The following is an 18,960-nucleotide window of genomic DNA, read 5'->3' as shown; positions in this document are numbered from 1 at the left end:
TTCAGCTGCAAACGGCAAGATCCAGTATCGAAAGTATTCTATATATTCTGTATATCTTTTTTTTTCTCAACTGCAGAGTGCTCTATTAGTTTTTTATGAGAGTGGAGAGCACCTTGTATAAATAATACATTAAAAACTATTCCAATAAATATGTATTATTCTATATGGTACTACTGTCTCTGTCACTCACAGAAGGTGAGATATCCGCTACATATATTCTTTTTCTGCAAACTACGAGGTTGTACGAACGCTCCTCCCCGCCTTCAGCGTTAACAAATTTACCCCTCAGATCATTTAGGTAATCTGGAGATGACTCTTCTTTTGCTTTTACACTGTGCTGCATACAGGGGCACTTTCTATTTAAACTCCAGCATAAACTTCAACTTCACGGAGGCTACATCTGCTCCACAAGTAGCGTGTGCTCTGGGGAAGGATGCCGAGGAGGCGCCCCACTTGAGGTGTGACATTTAGACATTCAAGTGGACGTCGTCGATTTAAGTGGAGGCAGATCAGTCAGGCAAATCATCCTGGCATGTTGTCATTATCGTGTCTCTCAAGCCTTGGCATATAAATCAAATCTCACCAATCTCAATTTCCATATTATTCTGCAAATATCAGATCTCAAACGCTGGAGGCTATCCTGGATCTTGACCTTAGAACAATGTATGCGCGCTTGTTTGTGTGTGCACATGCTTTAATGCCAGGAGCTCAGGGCTTATCGGCAACACATTTGGTGCTCCACAGGAACATCCTGGCCCTGTCTTTGGCTTGTTGTCAGGGCTTTACCTCCCCTTCCTTGTCCGTGCAGGGACAGGCAATAAGGTCTTGGAGAGGGAGGAACTGGGACGGCGACAATGTGGCAAGAAGACACGACTGGCCTGAGTGCTATAACCATGTTTCAGCAGCTCTGTATTTGAGATTTGAGGCTTCAAATGAGACACACATTCCTTTTCTGAATGCAGAGCAACCTTTATGCTTGGCTTGTTCACACCCATGGAGCAACTGGGCCTTGGGGGTATGAGATAATTTTAGATAATGAGCTAAATAGGTTACAACCTCCAGTGGCTCAGCTTGTGTTCGAGATAAAGATGACAAACAAGTTTCCAGAATCACATGGAGAATGAAAACAGACAGTGTATAATACAGCTAAAGTATATTACAAACCTGCCCTGCAACTTGCACTGTCATTGGAACCTCCAGGACACCAGTAGCACTGTCAAAATACTTGTTAGCATCTTGGGGTAAGGTGTTCCTGGGAGACAAGAAAGTAAATATACTGTCCAAATTTAAAAAAAAAAACCAAAAACCTCATCATCACAACACACAAGACTCTGCATAACTTGCTAAACTTCAGCTCAGTGAGCATGGAAAGAAATTAAATGCTTTTGTGACAACAAGCAACAAAGCACCAGGAAATTTGGTGAAGCATGTGAAGCAACCTCACCCAGCACATGTAATCCAAATTAAGGCCGTGTACACATTTTGTAGTTGAGCTCGTGGGACTAGATAGGACAATCCCTCAGATTGATCAACACTTGATGCTGAGTGTCTTCTGGGAGGTTGACCACAGGGCCAGAACATTTCAATATGGCGACAGTTTGACACTGACAGGGATGGTTGACATTATTTCCGAAGCAAATTTTTTAAAGTAAAGGCAGGGGAGCCATTTGCGGCAGACAGCTTGATTTTATTTTGCCACCAGCATATTGCACAAATAAGATAAAACATGAAGGGCCAGATGATGAGGCACACACTGAAGATGAATAAACTAAAAATAGTAACCTATAACACAATGCTGAGTTGCAGGCCGTTTTTCTTTCATGTATTTATTTAGGAAGGATTGTTGACCTACATTGGATTGTTTTTAGCATTTTTTTTCATGGAAGGGGAATGTTGCCACCGCATTCTTACATTTTTCTGTATGTGGCCTATATTGGAAAATGTTCGGCCACCACCCTGTCGGATTTTGGTTCTACTGTATAATGTTACCATATAATAGTTTTTTTAGTAATGCTATTAAAAAAAAAAGAGTAGAACAAACAGTCAACAATTTAGATCATGTCGATACCGAAAGTCAAAAGCCACAAGCTACCACTGAGCTCTTTCAAAGAAAAGGATTCAGACCCAGAAGACCCATTATTTTACTTTAACCCACAACTGTGGGATCGGCTCGCCAGGGAAAGCAAGGGGGAGAGAGAGAGAGAGAGAGAGAGAGAGAGAGAGAGAGAGAGAGAGAGACACGCAGAGCACGCCTCCACACTGCTGTAGGTTGTAGCCATGGTGATGGCAGACATAAGTATGATTCAAAGAGGCCCACTAGTTAAGCACATGTAAAACTCAAGTCCTTCAATATCCCTCATGGTCAAGAGCTACCGCTTGATTAATGTATAAGTGGTCAAATGTCAAATCAACTTTCAATTATCGATCTATGTACCACCTCGCACATTTTCTTTCATGAAGCCAGTTGCTACAATCCGCCTTCTCTCGTTTTTCACCCGTTTTCTTAATGTCGGATGACGGTTTGCAAGCAAATGCTGCAGACTGTGGTTTGAAGGCTTTCCAGATGTCAGCGGGTTTCTTCCCAAAATGCATGTCACAGAGAAATCAGTCATATTCAGGGTTTGAAGACAAGCGTGTATTTCACATACTAATACAAGAATGTATGGCTGGGAGTATGGAAAAAAAATAACTTCCTAAATTGTCAAAGTGAAATCTCGACATTAACAAAGGGGAGTGATGAAAATGAGTAGCTGTAGCCTAACCGATGAGTGCAGAGGGTGTATTTAAGGAAGCACTCTGGTGCTGCTTGCTAATAGAATCGCTGCTGGAGAGTCACTCTTGAATTAGTTTGGCAGGCCAGAGTGGAAAAGCCTGGCGGGATGTCGCCAGGCCCATATGCTCTGGAGAATTTTGTGGGTGGATGAAGTTTCAGATTTGTCAACGTCCTGCACAGATTGGTGGGTTCTGTTTCCATGCGGCCAGATTATCCACAGCGTCATGCATAAGTACTGTAGTGCTCTACGACAGTCTCGAATGACTTAATGGCTGAAGTCGTGATTTTGTAACGCGGGTTCACTAAATAATCAGTGCTGTATGTACTCCTGTTGGTCAGCGGTCAGTGAACACGTCATTTGTTGGCAAGTGTCTTAGCTCCGTTTCATGCAAGTCATCAGGCAATCTGCTTGAAGCTATTTCTATCAAAATCTCCGTTGTAAAATAAATATGTGCATGTCACTGATAAATTGCCATGCTCATATTGCACGGAGTTACCAGACGTTTTAGTTTACCTTCTTTGGTGCAGGCATCTCGCACACACACACACACACACACACACACACACACACACACACACACACACACACACACACACACACACACACACACACACACACAAAATATGCCTAAGAAGAAGGAAAACATACTGAAGACTCTTTGTGTGATGTCATTCTTGATGATGGTTGGACATAACAGTGTTCTATCACTTTTTGCGAATCATACACAATTTTCTTTTTTTTGGGGGGTGGGTTACATTTCTTTTAAGCAGTTACATTTAGTAGAATAAATGCCAAGCTGCTGATTATAGGTGACGAGCTATCTAATTTTCATGATCTTGGTTTTTGTAAAACAAACGCCGCCAGGACCCCCCCGCCAAAAAAAAAAAAAAAAAAAAACAATTGACATCTTTTGACTGGTCCGTAGTGTTTTGGGCCACATTCAGAGTCAGTGGGCCACTGGGGGCCCACCAACCCCTGCTTTCGAAGTCCCCACCACGTACCATCACGTATGTTTTCACACCCCTTATTTATGCATATAAGTAAAGATGGCAACCCCTCAAAGTGCTATGTATTTATTAGTCTGAGCACGGTTGCCTTTTTAGCTGAGCACTGTGCCTCCCCATGTACAACTAAATGTACCGAACAAACCACGTATATATTTTCTTGATCAACAATTACATCCCACTGCAGCATGGATCCCTGGTTGGATTTTTGCCTTCACTGTTAAAAAGTGATTATAAAAAGGATTACAACATGGATTAAGAGGTTTAGTGATATTCTACTATGTACGGATGAATAAACCAAAGAAAAAAAATACAATGACCTCGCCAAATAACGATAGACGAGAAAGTTTGTTGACTTTTGTTTCCCCCACATAATTAAAAATGGTACTAATGGTGCACACAGCGGCGGGCTCTGCGGTGGCAACGTTGGCTGTGCCGTTGCACGTAATCTGTTGCAAGTCTGCAGGAAATCATCCTTGTAATCTCCCTTTTATCAGATGAAACCGCAGCTGTAGGACACTCTTGCGAGATTAAGCCTAAAACCGCTGATTCAAGCAAGAGGTTACTTTTCGAATGACTCTGCCATCAGGTTAGCCACAGCAGGCACTCAGAATGTGTCTTTGTATCACCAACAATTGGTTAAGTAGTGATAGTTCTCTGCTCAAATGGTCAAAATGTTCAACCATTTTAACAGATCTCTTGGCCACTTGTTCAATTACGGATTTCCTGCTGAGTGAAACCATTACAAATGTTCTTCATTCTGTGTGCATTTAAATGACTTGCATTCCAATAAGATGACCAGGGTCACTAGCAAATTAACCACTGACCTTGATATTATGGAAAGGGGATTATGGACAATGCTATGGATTTACAGTATGGGGTGGAAGGGGGTGGGGGAATGACGCGGGCTGGATGGTGACAAATACAAGTGGAAGAAGAGAGGGATGCAGTGAAGAAAAGCTGGTGGGCAGGCTGAAGTAAGACTGTGGACAGGAAGCAGAGCAAGAACCTGCAGGAACGCTATGAGTCATTCTAGGCTCTTGATTTAACAGCACACTGAACACGTGTGTGCACGTGCCTGCGTGTGTGTGTGTGTGTGTGTGTGTGTGTGTGTGTGTGTGTGTGTGTGTGTGAATAAGACGATGACTGAAAGCAATAAGGGGCAATAAGGGTTTAGAAATTCAAACATGCCGATGGGTAGGAAACCATGGCAGTTTAATTTTGAAATGAATGATCACAAAAGCAACCTTCCAAAATATGCACAGAAGCATGCCAGAGACGAGACATGCTGGTATACTGTCAACGCTAGACTTTTTTTCCTCGCCATAATGTGTGCTGTGTGACCTATCGTGGGGTCTGGGGCGGGACTGATGGTGCACATGCTGCACATCATGGCTGTCTCTGACTGAACATGTCCTGTAATTGACTGGTGACAAGTCAATAGTGAAGTAGGCCTTCCACCTGAAGTAATCTGGGATAGGCTCCAGCTCCTGTGACCACACCCTAAGCGGGTGCATGAGCTTGGTGTCTGCAGATTGCCATGAAAATACAGATTATTATAATGGCCTGACCAGTGTGAGTGCAGTTATGTGTAGGTCCATAAGTATTTGGACAATGACTGAAGTAACAAGATGAAAGACTGACAACGACTCAAAACATGCTGCCAAAGCAACTGATTTTTTTCCCCGCCAAAAGCAAAAACAAGGAATATTTTTCAATGACCAAATCAGTGGCCAAATCAAAAGGGAACTGAGCATTTCTTTCACTTGTGAACAGCAAGACACACAAATAAGCAGCAACTCAATTCTGCTGCAGTGCCGGAATAGCAAAAACATCTGGTGATGTCCCTGGTTACTGCTTGCAAATTATTTTGCTGTATTAAAAATGATTGGATTTAACCCTTTCTTGCACCCTGTAACCTGATAACATGATAAGCTGTCCGCTGTCCCTGATAAAAACCCCACCTCATGTTATTATACAAAAATTTCTGGAGCAAAGTCTGTATTTTCTTTTTTGTCATAAACAGTGGTCGAAACAATGGGACTTTTTGTCAATAAAAAAAGAACAGATTTGACAGAGGGGTGTAAAAGCTGCGAGGAAGAGCTATTGTCAAGAAGAAGAAAAACAAATTAAGGGGTGGGGGAAGAAAGAATTGTTAGCACAGTGGTGCAAGGCTAAGAAAATACAAGTCTGTGTCAGAGAGTGGGAGAAGCCAAAGCCAGCAGTTTAGAAGCAAATAGAGGATAGCGGCAGCACGTCGGGGGTGGAGGCTGATGCTTGTGCTCGGCTTCGCGGATGCGGCACCAGCAGCACGACTCACACTCTAATCCTCACATTAAAACCTCTACTGATTCACTCAAGCAGATTACTGCCATTTTCCCCACTTTCCCCTCCCATCTCGCTGCTCTGGGAGAACCCCGAACTTTGCCATTTTGAGTATAATTTGGCATGTTTTCATCATAATCTGTAACGTTTTAGCTATCATTACATTAAGGATGCTAAGATATGAAGGAAAAGTGGGCGGAAGAAGAAAACCAGCGCCCACGTAGTGCATGCATCTCGTGTTTGCCCTCAAGTTCTCCTGGTTGACCCCCTGGCATTCACTACTGCACTAAAATCTTTTGTGTGTGTGTGTGTGTGTGTGTATGTGTGTGTGTGTGTGTGTGTGTGATTAGTCGTACAGAGTGCGCTTTTGATGTATGAGCTTCTCTGAAATCACAGCCGACTGAGACTGGGGTACAAAGCCTGTGCAAGTTCTTTCCTTTAAATATTCACAGAAGGTTAATATTAACAGGCCAAGAGTAAAAAAATAATTGTGACTGCTCCAGTGATTCGATTATAGCTGCATCTTTTGCATGTGTTCTATACCTTGGCACAAACTTGAGGTGAGCGGTGAAACTTGACTGAGCCTGGAGAAAGCCCGTCCTCGGTATGATCTCGATGTGCTTCCTCATCTCCGGCCACAGGTCAAAAGTAAGCTTCAAGGCTGTGCTGGTGCTGACAGAGAAAACGTGGAAGATTAATATAAGATAGAAAACTGAAAAGTTATGCATTACATATGCGTTGTATGTGATATTCAAGAAAAAAAAAAGACATCTCGGCAGTTTACATGATCACTAAATTATTTTAAGGTAAATTATGATTTATGCACCAGTTATAGAGATGGCAAATAGAGCTCATGATCCAAAGCATACCACATCACATGTCAAACATGTTGGGAGTGTTATGAAATGGACATGCATGTCTGTTAATGGACAGATTCACTGGTGTTTATTGAAGGTATGTCCACTATTTCTGCTATTATGATTATCATTATTATTTAGCCACAAGGTTAGAGTGAGACAGCAGTAATACAATGCAGTCAGACATGCAGACAGAGTGAATGGAAACTGTGATGTTGTATAAAATGCACTGTCACACACGGTTATGAAATTATATTGTTTGAATATTACAAAAAAATAATTAATAATGCCTTACAGAATTGTGTTACAACAAAGAGGAATACTTGCTGTAATTGCATGACTTTTACTCCCAACACTGCGTACAATGCAGTAAAGAAGCCAACATATTTTTTGAGATGCCAGACTTCATTTTGTTTAAAGTTTGTGTGCTGGACAAGTAACCTTTAAGGCAAACTGAACTTCGGTTTGGTAGACTCCTACACACAGCTCATACACTTACACTGCAGATATGGTTTACCTGGTGGCATTCCGATGTATTTTTTTTTTTTTTTAACAACAGGCACAAAAACACATTCAGTAGATTTAAGGTGCTTTGGCCAATGGAACTGAATGTCAAATCTCTTTTCATGTACGAGGAGGGGGTGAAAACCTTTCGGGTGTACATCTCAGTATGAGGCAAGTTTCCTTTCAGTTTCTTTTTCTTTTTTTTTTTTTTTTTTTTTTTTTTTTGATGAATGTGTCTCCAGCAGAAATTACCTGATAATGAGACGTGCACTGTAGGTCCATATCAATTAGGTTACCTAGTTTTCAGAAGTTCCAACAGATGGTTATGCCTGTGGCTACAAGCCCCAGTGAGAGCTTGTGATATAAATGGCTTTCCATCTTGGGAATTTTCAAACCCATGCAGCCCCCTGGTCACATGCAACCCCCCCCCCCCCCCCAAAAAAAAACATCATTCATTAGACGAACTATGGCCCTTTAGAGCAAAGGGGTTCTTGTCATGACAGCTGCCCACACAAAATGGCCCACATCTCGAAAGAGGACTCTCAGTGCAAACACTTGAGGAATATTACATTTCCCTCACCTATCATTCCTGGAGCAAAATTCCAATGGTCACGTTCAAAGGTGCCAACAACAGTATTCATGCGGCTGCATATTCAATTCATGATTCTATGATTACTTTACAGCTGATGTCCGACAACATATTTGTGTCAAGATTTGAAGTAAATATAAAATTGTTTCACACTGGAAACTGTACTCAAAATCCTCCACACTGGAAACTGTACTCAAAATCCTTATGTACTAATGTTCTATCCCCATCAGATACAAATTACCGTATTTTCCGCACTCTAAGGCGCTACGGAGTATAAGGTGCATCGTCAGTGAGTGCCGTATTTTAAAACTGTTTTCATATATAGGGCGCACCGCATTATAAGAATAGAAGCTACAATAGTGGCTGTGGTTGCCTCATGCATCCACTAGATGGAGCTATGCTAAAGGGACTACAATATAATGACGCTTTATTTACACAGAGCTTTCACAACCGCTGCAGCTACAACAAAGCACTTTACAGAACATTTAAAATACTATGTACAAGAAATCAGAATATTGATCCATATGTAAAATGCTTTGGATTATAAGGTGCACTGTCAGCTTTTGAGAAAATTGAAAGCTTTTAGGTGTATTTTATAGTGCGGAAAGTACGGTAATAGTAAGTGACAATATGACAACCGTTTATCTGAATTTGTTTTTTTTTTTATTTTAATGTCCTATTGCAGAAGTGTCAAAACGATGGCCTTCTGCATATATGTACAAAACATAACATTTGACACGGCCTGCTACATTATCTGGTGTGGGTCTTGAACAAGGTCAGGGGTTGCGAGAACTGCATCCATGGAAATGATGAGAAAGGAATCAAAGAACATTTTGTCTTTTATCGACCAGTAATTCACTGGCAAGTAACGCATGGCCATGCTGCAATGATGTCAAAGTGGTATTTGACCCCATATCATCAACACATCTGCTGAGGAAAATTCTCACTAAATGAGGCAAATCATACCAGCTGGTGAAATTGTGGCTATACCCATGCTCATTACAGCTACCTAGTGGGACCAAATGTTATACTGTATTTTCCTGAGGGGGTTGGGGGGGGGGCATATTTGTTTGTGTGGACGACATACTGCAGTAAGTAATTGCAGTACAGCATCTATTAAGCCGCTATTAGAAATTATTCATGAACAGTTCTGCGTGATATTTACTTGTCATCTCAACAGACATGATGGCAAATGTTGAGATACCAGCAGACAGCTCTGCCCACTCTCCCAAAAACTGTCAAGCCATTTTATTTCAGCCAAACTGCTAGAATTTGAGTGACATATTTCATGGCTTGCTTTGAGATCTGCAGTCCATAGTGAGGGTGTTGTCATTGTTGTGGTTGTCACGTCATACCAGATGGCACTTATCATAAAACAATCCCCAGTGCACACATGTGCTTATTCCCCCCACATGAGGTGTCACAATGACTGTATAGGAGCAGTGGACCACACGCCTACTCATACCATTCCTGCTGTGCTCCTAATCCGTCTCATATATAATCTATGATATTAGTTGAAGTTAAAGCATTTCTAATTAATGACATGTTATTTGTCTAGACAATTCTTCAATTTGAGAGTCAACATTATTTTATGTTGGTCTGTTGGAAAAGGAAGCTTGCTTTATCCCTATCATAGTCAATCAATCCATCCACAGGCGACTTTTGTGCGAGAGGTGGGGTATACCCTGAACTAGTCGCCAGCCAATTGCACGGCACAAATAGATAAACAACCATTCACAGATAACCAGGGACGTACTCGGACCAAAATTCGGTCCGGGAATGTTCCTCCTCATGTTGGTGGGGGTTTATAACTTTGGGGAACCGGCCTGATGCGTGACAATTTCACCCGGGAATGGACCGTGTGTTCAGGAATCTCACGAAATTCCCAATGACCACCATCTTAATCATAATGTAATAAATAGTTTTAGCTTTCTAATGTGCTCATATATGCACTATTTATAATAAACACAGCAAAGGGTTGCGATAAGGATTGACCAGAGTTTATGCAGGACAAAAGCAAGTCACAGATTATTCCTTTTCATTTCACCAAAAGAACAAATAATTAGCTAAATTAATGACATTCTGGCAGAGGGTGTCTGTAAATGTCAGCAGAGATGACTAAAAATGACACGGTGCTGCAATAATTACCTTGACATATATGCATGTGCTCCCTTTTAAACCAAGGTAATGTCGGACTAAATTAATATTTACATGTATCTGGACTATAAATCAATAAGACAACAAGACAATCTGTTATATTCCTGAAGCATACTTTCTGTTTGATGCATTTATGGCTTGAGCTACAGCTCTTGTGTCGGTTGAACATTAATGAGACATTACAAGATAGAAAATGTTTCATTCTCTTTCTGAATCGCAATTTGCTTGAAGCTTCTCTTTTGATTATTGATCATGAACATATGACACTATTCTGGGAGTAAAGTTCAGGACTCTACGACTGTATAGCCACTAGTGAGGCATATACGCTTTGCTATATAAGTAGAATTTGAGACTGAAGTGCCACAAAACTGTGAGGATGTACCTGCTTTGGAGTGTGACAACCTCTTGATAAAGGCGGTCAAACATGCAGATCTTCATGTCAATATTAGGCTCCACTACCCACACTGGGAGGCCTGCTCCCTCACCTTTCACCAGGATGGCTATCTGTTAAAGCCAGCGTGTGTTCGGTTACCATTTTGAACAAAACACGTACCATACTATACCGGATTCTGATAAGCATTTTTTCTCTTACAGGGCAGCTGGTCGGATCCGAAAATTTGATGTAGAGGTCCAATTTGACTTCCCCGGGAACAGTTGGAGAGAATATTATCTCTAGTTTGACACTTTCAAAAGGTCCAATATCCCCTTCTCTTACCTGAAAAAAAAAAAAACATGTAACCATGGTAATGTAACTTAAAATAGAACACACAATGATGAATGCAGGACAGTTTCACCATTTTACCTTTGGAAACAGAACTTTATCCACCATTACCATAGCCACCAAAAATCACTCAGCTGAGCAACTCAAAATGACACCAAGACAACAGCAACAAAGCATAAAGGTGATGAAAAAAAAAGACAAATGAAACAGAGATGTGAGCTATTCGCGCCACAATCGAGCCAGTCCTGTCGGGCCAGGATAGTGTGATATATTATCTGCCGTTACAGTATACAGCTCAGTCTTCAAACCAGGCCATGTACAAGTATCAGTCAAGATGACAATGACGGAGGGGCTGGCATGCAAGCACATGCAGTAATGCTCAGCCATAACAAGCGCAGAGTGACAGGTGATGCACCATGAGAACGTCACAGAGGTTACAAGGTACACAAGTGCTAAAAGCAAGACTTGGACAGGATCAGGAGGATCATCAAGTAGTCCAACAGGGATGATCCCTCAGTGACTAACAGACTATTCAACAATCAAATATTAAAGTGAAGGTCAATTAACAAGGCAGCGCAACTCTCTGATCTAAAATCCATACAGAACGTTATTAATTGTGAAATATAGTGTTGACAAGCTCATTGGCATCAAAACCGAAGGATTTTCAACTCAGGGTCATTTATACTTGTCTTGACTCCTGCAGAGGCACCGTGGGCTCAATTCCATCTCTGTGTCGATTTAAGAAGGAACGTATTGAATGGCATTTAATGACACGTGTACACGGCAACATACGTAGTTAAAATCTGCTCAAATCCATAGAGCACTTGACTTTTGTTGTAAAGAAGATGTCACAGTCATACCAGTTTTTTTCTTTTTAATGAAAATGCTTTTGTACGTGAATCAGAGTAGGTAGTTTGAATTTCAATTATGAGAGCATCTACTCCACACACAAAACGATCCTGGGTTGAATCTCGGCTCGGGCCTTTCTGTTGGGAGTTTGTGTCTTCTTCCCAAGACTCAAAATTCTCCATAGCGCATGTGTATGGTTTTATATCTCTATTTGATGGACCCATGATTAGTCAATCTTTTGGCTAAAATTGGCTAGGATATGCATTCAGCTCCCCGAAACCCAGAAAAGAAGATGCACTTCAGAAAATGGATAGATCATTTAATGTACCGTAATTCTTCTCATGTGTCCCATTTACTCCATTTACTGCCTCTAATTTTAATCATCCCAATCGGAATTCTCTTTAGACCATGTGGTCATTTGCATAAGGACATACAAACAAATGTTAATGACAATACTTTTTACTGTTTCGAGCTTCCCATTAACAACCATCCATTTTCCACAGTGCTTGTTCTCATTTGGGTCGCGGAAAAGTTGGAGCCAATCACAGGTGATTTTGAGTGAGAGCGCGAGTACACCAACGACTGGTTGCCAGCCAATCGCAAGGCTATTTACAAACCTAACATGACCTGCATAAGAAAATAATTTAACCCATACACCACCACTGACATACATAATCCACTTATTATACTTACGTTCCCAATGCGTATGTCACATGTGTCAGACAGGGCCTCAGGGATCTGGGAATGCATGCTGGAAGACACAGAAGCAGCTCTTGGATCTGGAGTTGAAACCCGTGATTCTGCCGACACATACAGTAAGGTTACCAATTTTCTTTTCTTGGGAGTACTAAATCTATAGAACTATCAATATGTTAGAGTGGTTTTCCAACAAAAATGCATGCATGTGATGTGTGTGTCACATTTCCCTGTAGAAAAATGATAATCTACAGAAAATTATCATGATAATCACTTGTTGGTTTGTGCATCCAATTTACCTCGTTGACATTTCCGGGATACAGTCGACCTGTCCGAAATATGATCCATACTGTGTACTTCTCTGGTGGATGCCGTGCTCTGGGTTTGATCAGTGTTGAGCGTGGATGTGTCCTGTCGGCCATCAGCACCAGCAAATTCATTAGTTTTACATTGATTGTTTTTAAAATTAATTTATTTGCACTTTCTAACTGATTTCAGAACAATTTGCTTCTTTTGCAACACAAATGAAATGAAATATCAGATTTCACTGTCCGACCTTCTGTGTGTCGGCCGAGCGATGGGATGGCATCTGGACCTGGTGAATTTCTGGAACAGGCTTTGTAGTATCCAGGCTAAAGCGAGTTGCGAGGGCGCCCTTGTTGGTCAAGGTGATAGTCCGTGAAATAGTTTGGCCCACTACATGCGAACCAAAGTCAATGAACTGGTTGTCGACCTCCAACTAGAAACAAAAGTGAAAAGCACCGATCTGTCAGAATACAACTTGGAGCACAGTATAGCATAGCATAGCTAAGCTAACCCTACATCGGCAGTATCATTCCTACTGCTGTGCCAAAGTTGTTCAAAATTAGATTTTAAAACGTAGTTACGTTGAACATCATCTTTTATGTGTGAGACAAATGAGAAAGTGTGTAGCATAAATATGTATTGTATTTTTTAATGATTTCTTTTTGTTTTACAGGCATGATGACTGAGAAACAGACAATTCAAAGTTAGCACTCAGAAGCAACAGCCAGCCTCTGGGGGTCTTGACCCGGCACACTACTTACATCACATCTCTTGATGGTGCACCTGACAGGCACAGAGAAGCGACCTGCTGCTGAGGCAAAGTCAACCTCTCCTTCCAGGTCTTCATTGATCTATAGGGGGTCAGAGAGCGAGACGGTGTTGCTTTTGGACATGACACAGCTCTGAATCGAAAAGAATAGGGTTATTGTGAATAAGTCATACATCACGCATGGCGTTATACTGTTGTCAATTTTAAATCAATAAATTAACAAACAAACAAAAAGTATAATGACTGTTACTGACCGAAGGATGGAAAGTAATGTGCATTTCACAGGACATCCCAGTCGATAAAGGACCAGGAGGTTGAAAGCTGTATAATAATATTAAAGTTAGTCAACAATGAAGAGTTTCCTCATTTATAAATGAAAAAACATTTAAAGCATGATTTTCAGTGGGTTTTCAAATCAAAAGAACAGAAGCCAAAATATCTCATATGCAATGGATCTTCTGAGAATATTTAGTGTCTGTGAGCTTAACTCAGAGCGGAGGTTATAAGTCAACCCGCTTCTCAGTTTGTGCTGCACAGAGAAAAAAAATAGTAAAGTATTGTTGTTATTTTTATACATTGTAGATCAAACAACATATGAGATAAGGAAGGAAGCAAAAGGTGCAGTAGGCAACATATACATTTCTTAGCACATTTACAGCAAACTGACAGCTGCCCGAAGAACACCGAAACGTTTTACACCCTCAAACATAGCAAGGATCAATATGAAAATAAAAGATTTGCCTGCCGAGAGAGATGGCAGGATTCTAACTCCAATTATTTAGAATTGCAAGTATAATAAGCAAAGGGTACACATTATAATGGATGCTAAGCCATTACACTTATCTGGTTGTGTTTTTATTCTGCGAAAAATAACTGATTCTCTCTCTCTCTCTCTCTCTCTCTCTGTCTGTTTCTGTGTGTCTCCCCCCCACCCCCCTCAGGCTGTCTCGTTGTGGAAAGGCTTCTATATTGTTTGTCAAGTTTAATGAAAATGTGAATAAGCAGCATGGTTCGTATGCAACACCTGTTCTCAACTTTGGCAGGATGGCTGCCAACTTAGTTGGCTCAAGCAAATGGGAGAAATAGCCGTGACAGACATAAGGGTACAATGTTGGGAGTAATACGCAAAAAAAGAAAGAAAAAGAAAAACCCAAGAAAAAAAAGAGTTTGTTTTTTTTATGTAATGTAATGTAACATAGGCCAACTATTATTATTATTATTATTATTATTATTATTATTATTTTTATTATTGTTACTGTTATTATTAGCATTTATTGTTGTTGCACCTATGTTGTCATTGTATTAAGTAGGTATTGGGCATACTATAAATTATCACAGGTGTTTTGGTTAAAGTAGCTCTAAACTTGAAGTAGTGTAATGCATTACAGACAGCAATGCGGTAATAATAATTAATTATGTTCAAATGACAGTAACAACTTAATATGTATGATATTCAGTTTGTTAGTAACTTGCCCAACACTGTAGCTAATACAACATCTATTTTTTAAAAATCAATTTCCTGCTATTTATTTATTATTATTATTTTTATTTTTATCTGAGGGATTGAGTGCTAGTGTGCGCAAGATACTTGGTGATGCCCTTCAGCCAATGAGAAACATAACTCCGTTAATGAGCCACATGTGAGTTAAGAGAACAGTGCAAGGGCTTATATGTCCAGACGATGTTTACAGAAGATCATTTGTAGCTTGGCAGATCCTGTGCAATGAGGCAAAAAGAAATCAAATCAACATTTGGGGGGGTGTACGCTGATTGGAAAGTCACAAGCAGTGTGAATCCTGGTGAAGAATGCATTCCTGGTGCACCCTAACAGGCTGTGAGTGTGAAGTAGACTTGACTCACAGCAGTTGAGGGGCTTTAAGCGTCGTGACGCGCGCTGCTGTCCATACGTGGGAGGACAGGCTTACCTCGCATGTCCGCCGTGTTGTTAAAATGACAAGTGCTTGTGGAAATAGTGGTACATAAGCAGATGTTTCCAGGTAATAATCAACACTCTTGGGGCCAAAGAGATGTTTGGAAGATGCTTTGACTACATTGCATTGACTTATGGGAAGTAGTTTGGAGCAAGTCTGCAGAGCTAAGCATTAAAATATTTGGAAGCCAGAATGTTCAATTGATCTTCAATTGTGCCTGTGGACCTAAAGTTATTCCTTGTGGGGTCGTATAATTTGTAAATCGAACACAATCCTGAGGACCAAATACAAAATGAAGCATGCAATGTGAGCGATGCATCAAATGTCTTCAATACGCCAAAATCATTTAAAAAAACCCCAAAAAACAAAACCTAAAAAGTTAACAGTTGTACAACAGTGAATAATGTCAAATGTTATTTAAAATCTTGAAGTTATTAAGGGTTTTAATGGCAGCCATGGAATGGACAACTGTATTTCATCAGATTTCACTGTCCGACCTTCTGTGTGTCGGCCGAGCGATGGGATGGCATCTGGACCTGGTGAATTTCTGGAACAGGCTTTGTAGTATCCAGGCTAAAGCGAGTTGCGAGGGCGCCCTTGTTGGTCAAGGTGATAGTCCGTGAAATAGTTTGGCCCACTACATGCGAACCAAAGTCAATGAACTGGTTGTCGACCTCCAACTAGAAACAAAAGTGAAAAGCACCGATCTGTCAGAATACAACTTGGAGCACAGTATAGCATAGCATAGCTAAGCTAACCCTACATCGGCAGTATCATTCCTACTGCTGTGCCAAAGTTGTTCAAAATTAGATTTTAAAACGTAGTTACGTTGAACATCATCTTTTATGTGTGAGACAAATGAGAAAGTGTGTAGCATAAATATGTATTGTATTTTTTAATGATTTCTTTTTGTTTTACAGGCATGATGACTGAGAAACAGACAATTCAAAGTTAGCACTCAGAAGCAACAGCCAGCCTCTGGGGGTCTTGACCCGGCACACTACTTACATCACATCTCTTGATGGTGCACCTGACAGGCACAGAGAAGCGACCTGCTGCTGAGGCAAAGTCAACCTCTCCTTCCAGGTCTTCATTGATCTATAGGGGGTCAGAGAGCGAGACGGTGTTGCTTTTGGACATGACACAGCTCTGAATCGAAAAGAATAGGGTTATTGTGAATAAGTCATACATCACGCATGGCGTTATACTGTTGTCAATTTTAAATCAATAAATTAACAAACAAACAAAAAGTATAATGACTGTTACTGACCGAAGGATGGAAAGTAATGTGCATTTCACAGGACATCCCAGTCGATAAAGGACCAGGAGGTTGAAAGCTGTATAATAATATTAAAGTTAGTCAACAATGAAGAGTTTCCTCATTTATAAATGAAAAAACATTTAAAGCATGATTTTCAGTGGGTTTTCAAATCAAAAGAACAGAAGCCAAAATATCTCATATGCAATGGATCTTCTGAGAATATTTAGTGTCTGTGAGCTTAACTCAGAGCGGAGGTTATAAGTCAACCCGCTTCTCAGTTTGTGCTGCACAGAGAAAAAAAATAGTAAAGTATTGTTGTTATTTTTATACATTGTAGATCAAACAACATATGAGATAAGGAAGGAAGCAAAAGGTGCAGTAGGCAACATATACATTTCTTAGCACATTTACAGCAAACTGACAGCTGCCCGAAGAACACCGAAACGTTTTACACCCTCAAACATAGCAAGGATCAATATGAAAATAAAAGATTTGCCTGCCGAGAGAGATGGCAGGATTCTAACTCCAATTATTTAGAATTGCAAGTATAATAAGCAAAGGGTACACATTATAATGGATGCTAAGCCATTACACTTATCTGGTTGTGTTTTTATTCTGCGAAAAATAACTGATTGCATTCATTTTTCAGCTGATTTTCATTTTTTTGCAGACTATGAGAAACGAACAAAGAGGCTTGATTTAAGCCTTTTTGATGTTGCTGGCCCAATTGTAGGGTGAGGAACTTGGAGCTGCCATCCAGTTTACCACTGTGACCTGAAAGTGTATGAAAGTATTCCACCTGGCGGAAGCACTATGATGCTAACTTGAAATGACACAGTTTCATCAGAATTTTTCTCTCTCATTGTCTATTTGGACAATTCTCATCTTTCGAGTGTCATTCTTCTGTTCTAGTTCCAAGACATGGAGGCATACAAAGTAAAATAGAACAGTTCACTAGGGATTAAACGCTGAATGATACAAAGTTGGAAAAAGCCTATGACAGCGCTATATAAAGCGCTGCAAATGAGGCCATACAGCTATGATGCTAACTTGAAATGACACAGTTTCATCAGAATTTTTCTCTCTCATTGTCTATTTGGACAATTCTCATCTTTCGAGTGTCATTCTTCTGTTCTAGTTCCAAGACATGGAGGCATACAAAGTAAAATAGAACAGTTCACTAGGGATTAAACGCTGAATGATACAAAGTTGGAAAAAGCCTATGACAGCGCTATATAAAGCGCTGCAAATGAGGCCATACAGCAGAGCATCAACATTGCAAAAGTAAGATGTTAGCGGTTTCACGTGTCTCTCAGCAGTGCAGGAGCAGGTAGGAGATAACAGGTGACAGTCAGCGGTTTTTAAATATATTATTGTCGCCGTATTTATGTTGCATTCAATAAAGATTTTCATTTTAGCGCTTTAATCATGATCTGGGACATCTGACTCAATTTTCCTTTTCATTTTTGAGCAGTGTATAAACTACACATCAAACAGTGTTTTAAAATTAAAATTCAATTATTTAAATTATTTTAAATGGACTGAGCTTGTCTTCACACTAACATTTTTGGTGATTCTTTGAAACTAAAATGACCGAACTAGAGGGCCTTTTAAATGTCTCTTGGCTGGAAAAGAGGAATGACTGTTTGATAACCTAAAATTCTATAAGATATGAACTGATTGAGTTTTTAAAATCGTCAAGTACAATACTGTGTTTGTGGCATATGAATTAAAACAAACAAACAAACATACAAAAAGAACACATTTTTATCCATCTCAGGGGGCGGCCATTTTAACACTTGCTGTCGATTGAAAATGACATCAGGGTAGCTCAACTTCTGACAAGTTAATCCGGATCTATATAAAATGAAAACAAAACAGACTCATTGCATCCTACACCCTCTTGAACTGAGCTGCACCATATCGAATCAAATTGTCATCGAATCCTGCCATTTTTAAATCAAGCCATCCTTGACTCATATCGTACCTAATGCATCAAGACACGTATCGAATCATCGAATTGTCTTTTATTAGTCTAGGTTTGTAACATTTCCAGTAGTAAAAACTCAAAGACGAGCCAATCCTGGCATGGTGGCACAAACGCACCCACGCTGGCCAATGAGTGGGGTGCAGTTGGTTAATTTTTAGAAACTCTGGGGGTGTACAGGGAGCATGGGCGGGTTGGTCTCTCTCTCTCTCTCTCTCTCTCTCTCCTCC

At 40.4% G+C, this 18,960-nt stretch overlaps 1 protein-coding gene across 1 annotated transcript in view; it reads right to left on the bottom strand.

Annotated features, from left to right (window-relative positions):
* The window catches only part of cfap74 (cilia and flagella associated protein 74), a 45,228-nt gene that overhangs the window by 9,763 nt on the left and 16,505 nt on the right, over nt 1-18,960 (bottom strand). Inside the window, exons 16-27 of the mRNA XM_019862925.1 lie at nt 16,753-16,819; nt 16,491-16,580; nt 15,980-16,162; nt 13,806-13,883; nt 13,544-13,633; nt 13,033-13,215; nt 12,776-12,887; nt 12,474-12,580; nt 10,803-10,925; nt 10,593-10,714; nt 6,647-6,775; nt 1,165-1,252 (exon numbers count right to left, since the gene is read on the bottom strand). Of these exons, the coding sequence (XP_019718484.1) occupies nt 1,165-1,252; nt 6,647-6,775; nt 10,593-10,714; nt 10,803-10,925; nt 12,474-12,580; nt 12,776-12,887; nt 13,033-13,215; nt 13,544-13,633; nt 13,806-13,883; nt 15,980-16,162; nt 16,491-16,580; nt 16,753-16,819 (1,372 nt within the window). The remainder of the gene's footprint in view (nt 1-1,164; nt 1,253-6,646; nt 6,776-10,592; nt 10,715-10,802; nt 10,926-12,473; nt 12,581-12,775; nt 12,888-13,032; nt 13,216-13,543; nt 13,634-13,805; nt 13,884-15,979; nt 16,163-16,490; nt 16,581-16,752; nt 16,820-18,960) is intronic.

This window comes from Hippocampus comes, unplaced genomic scaffold (genome assembly GCF_001891065.2).
Source record: "Hippocampus comes isolate QL1 unplaced genomic scaffold, H_comes_QL1_v1.1 scaffold1, whole genome shotgun sequence".
In the NCBI taxonomy this organism is placed as follows: domain Eukaryota; kingdom Metazoa; phylum Chordata; class Actinopteri; order Syngnathiformes; family Syngnathidae; genus Hippocampus; species Hippocampus comes.
The sequence above is the reverse complement of the archived record's forward strand: the minus strand, read 5'-3'. Positions and strand labels throughout refer to the sequence as shown.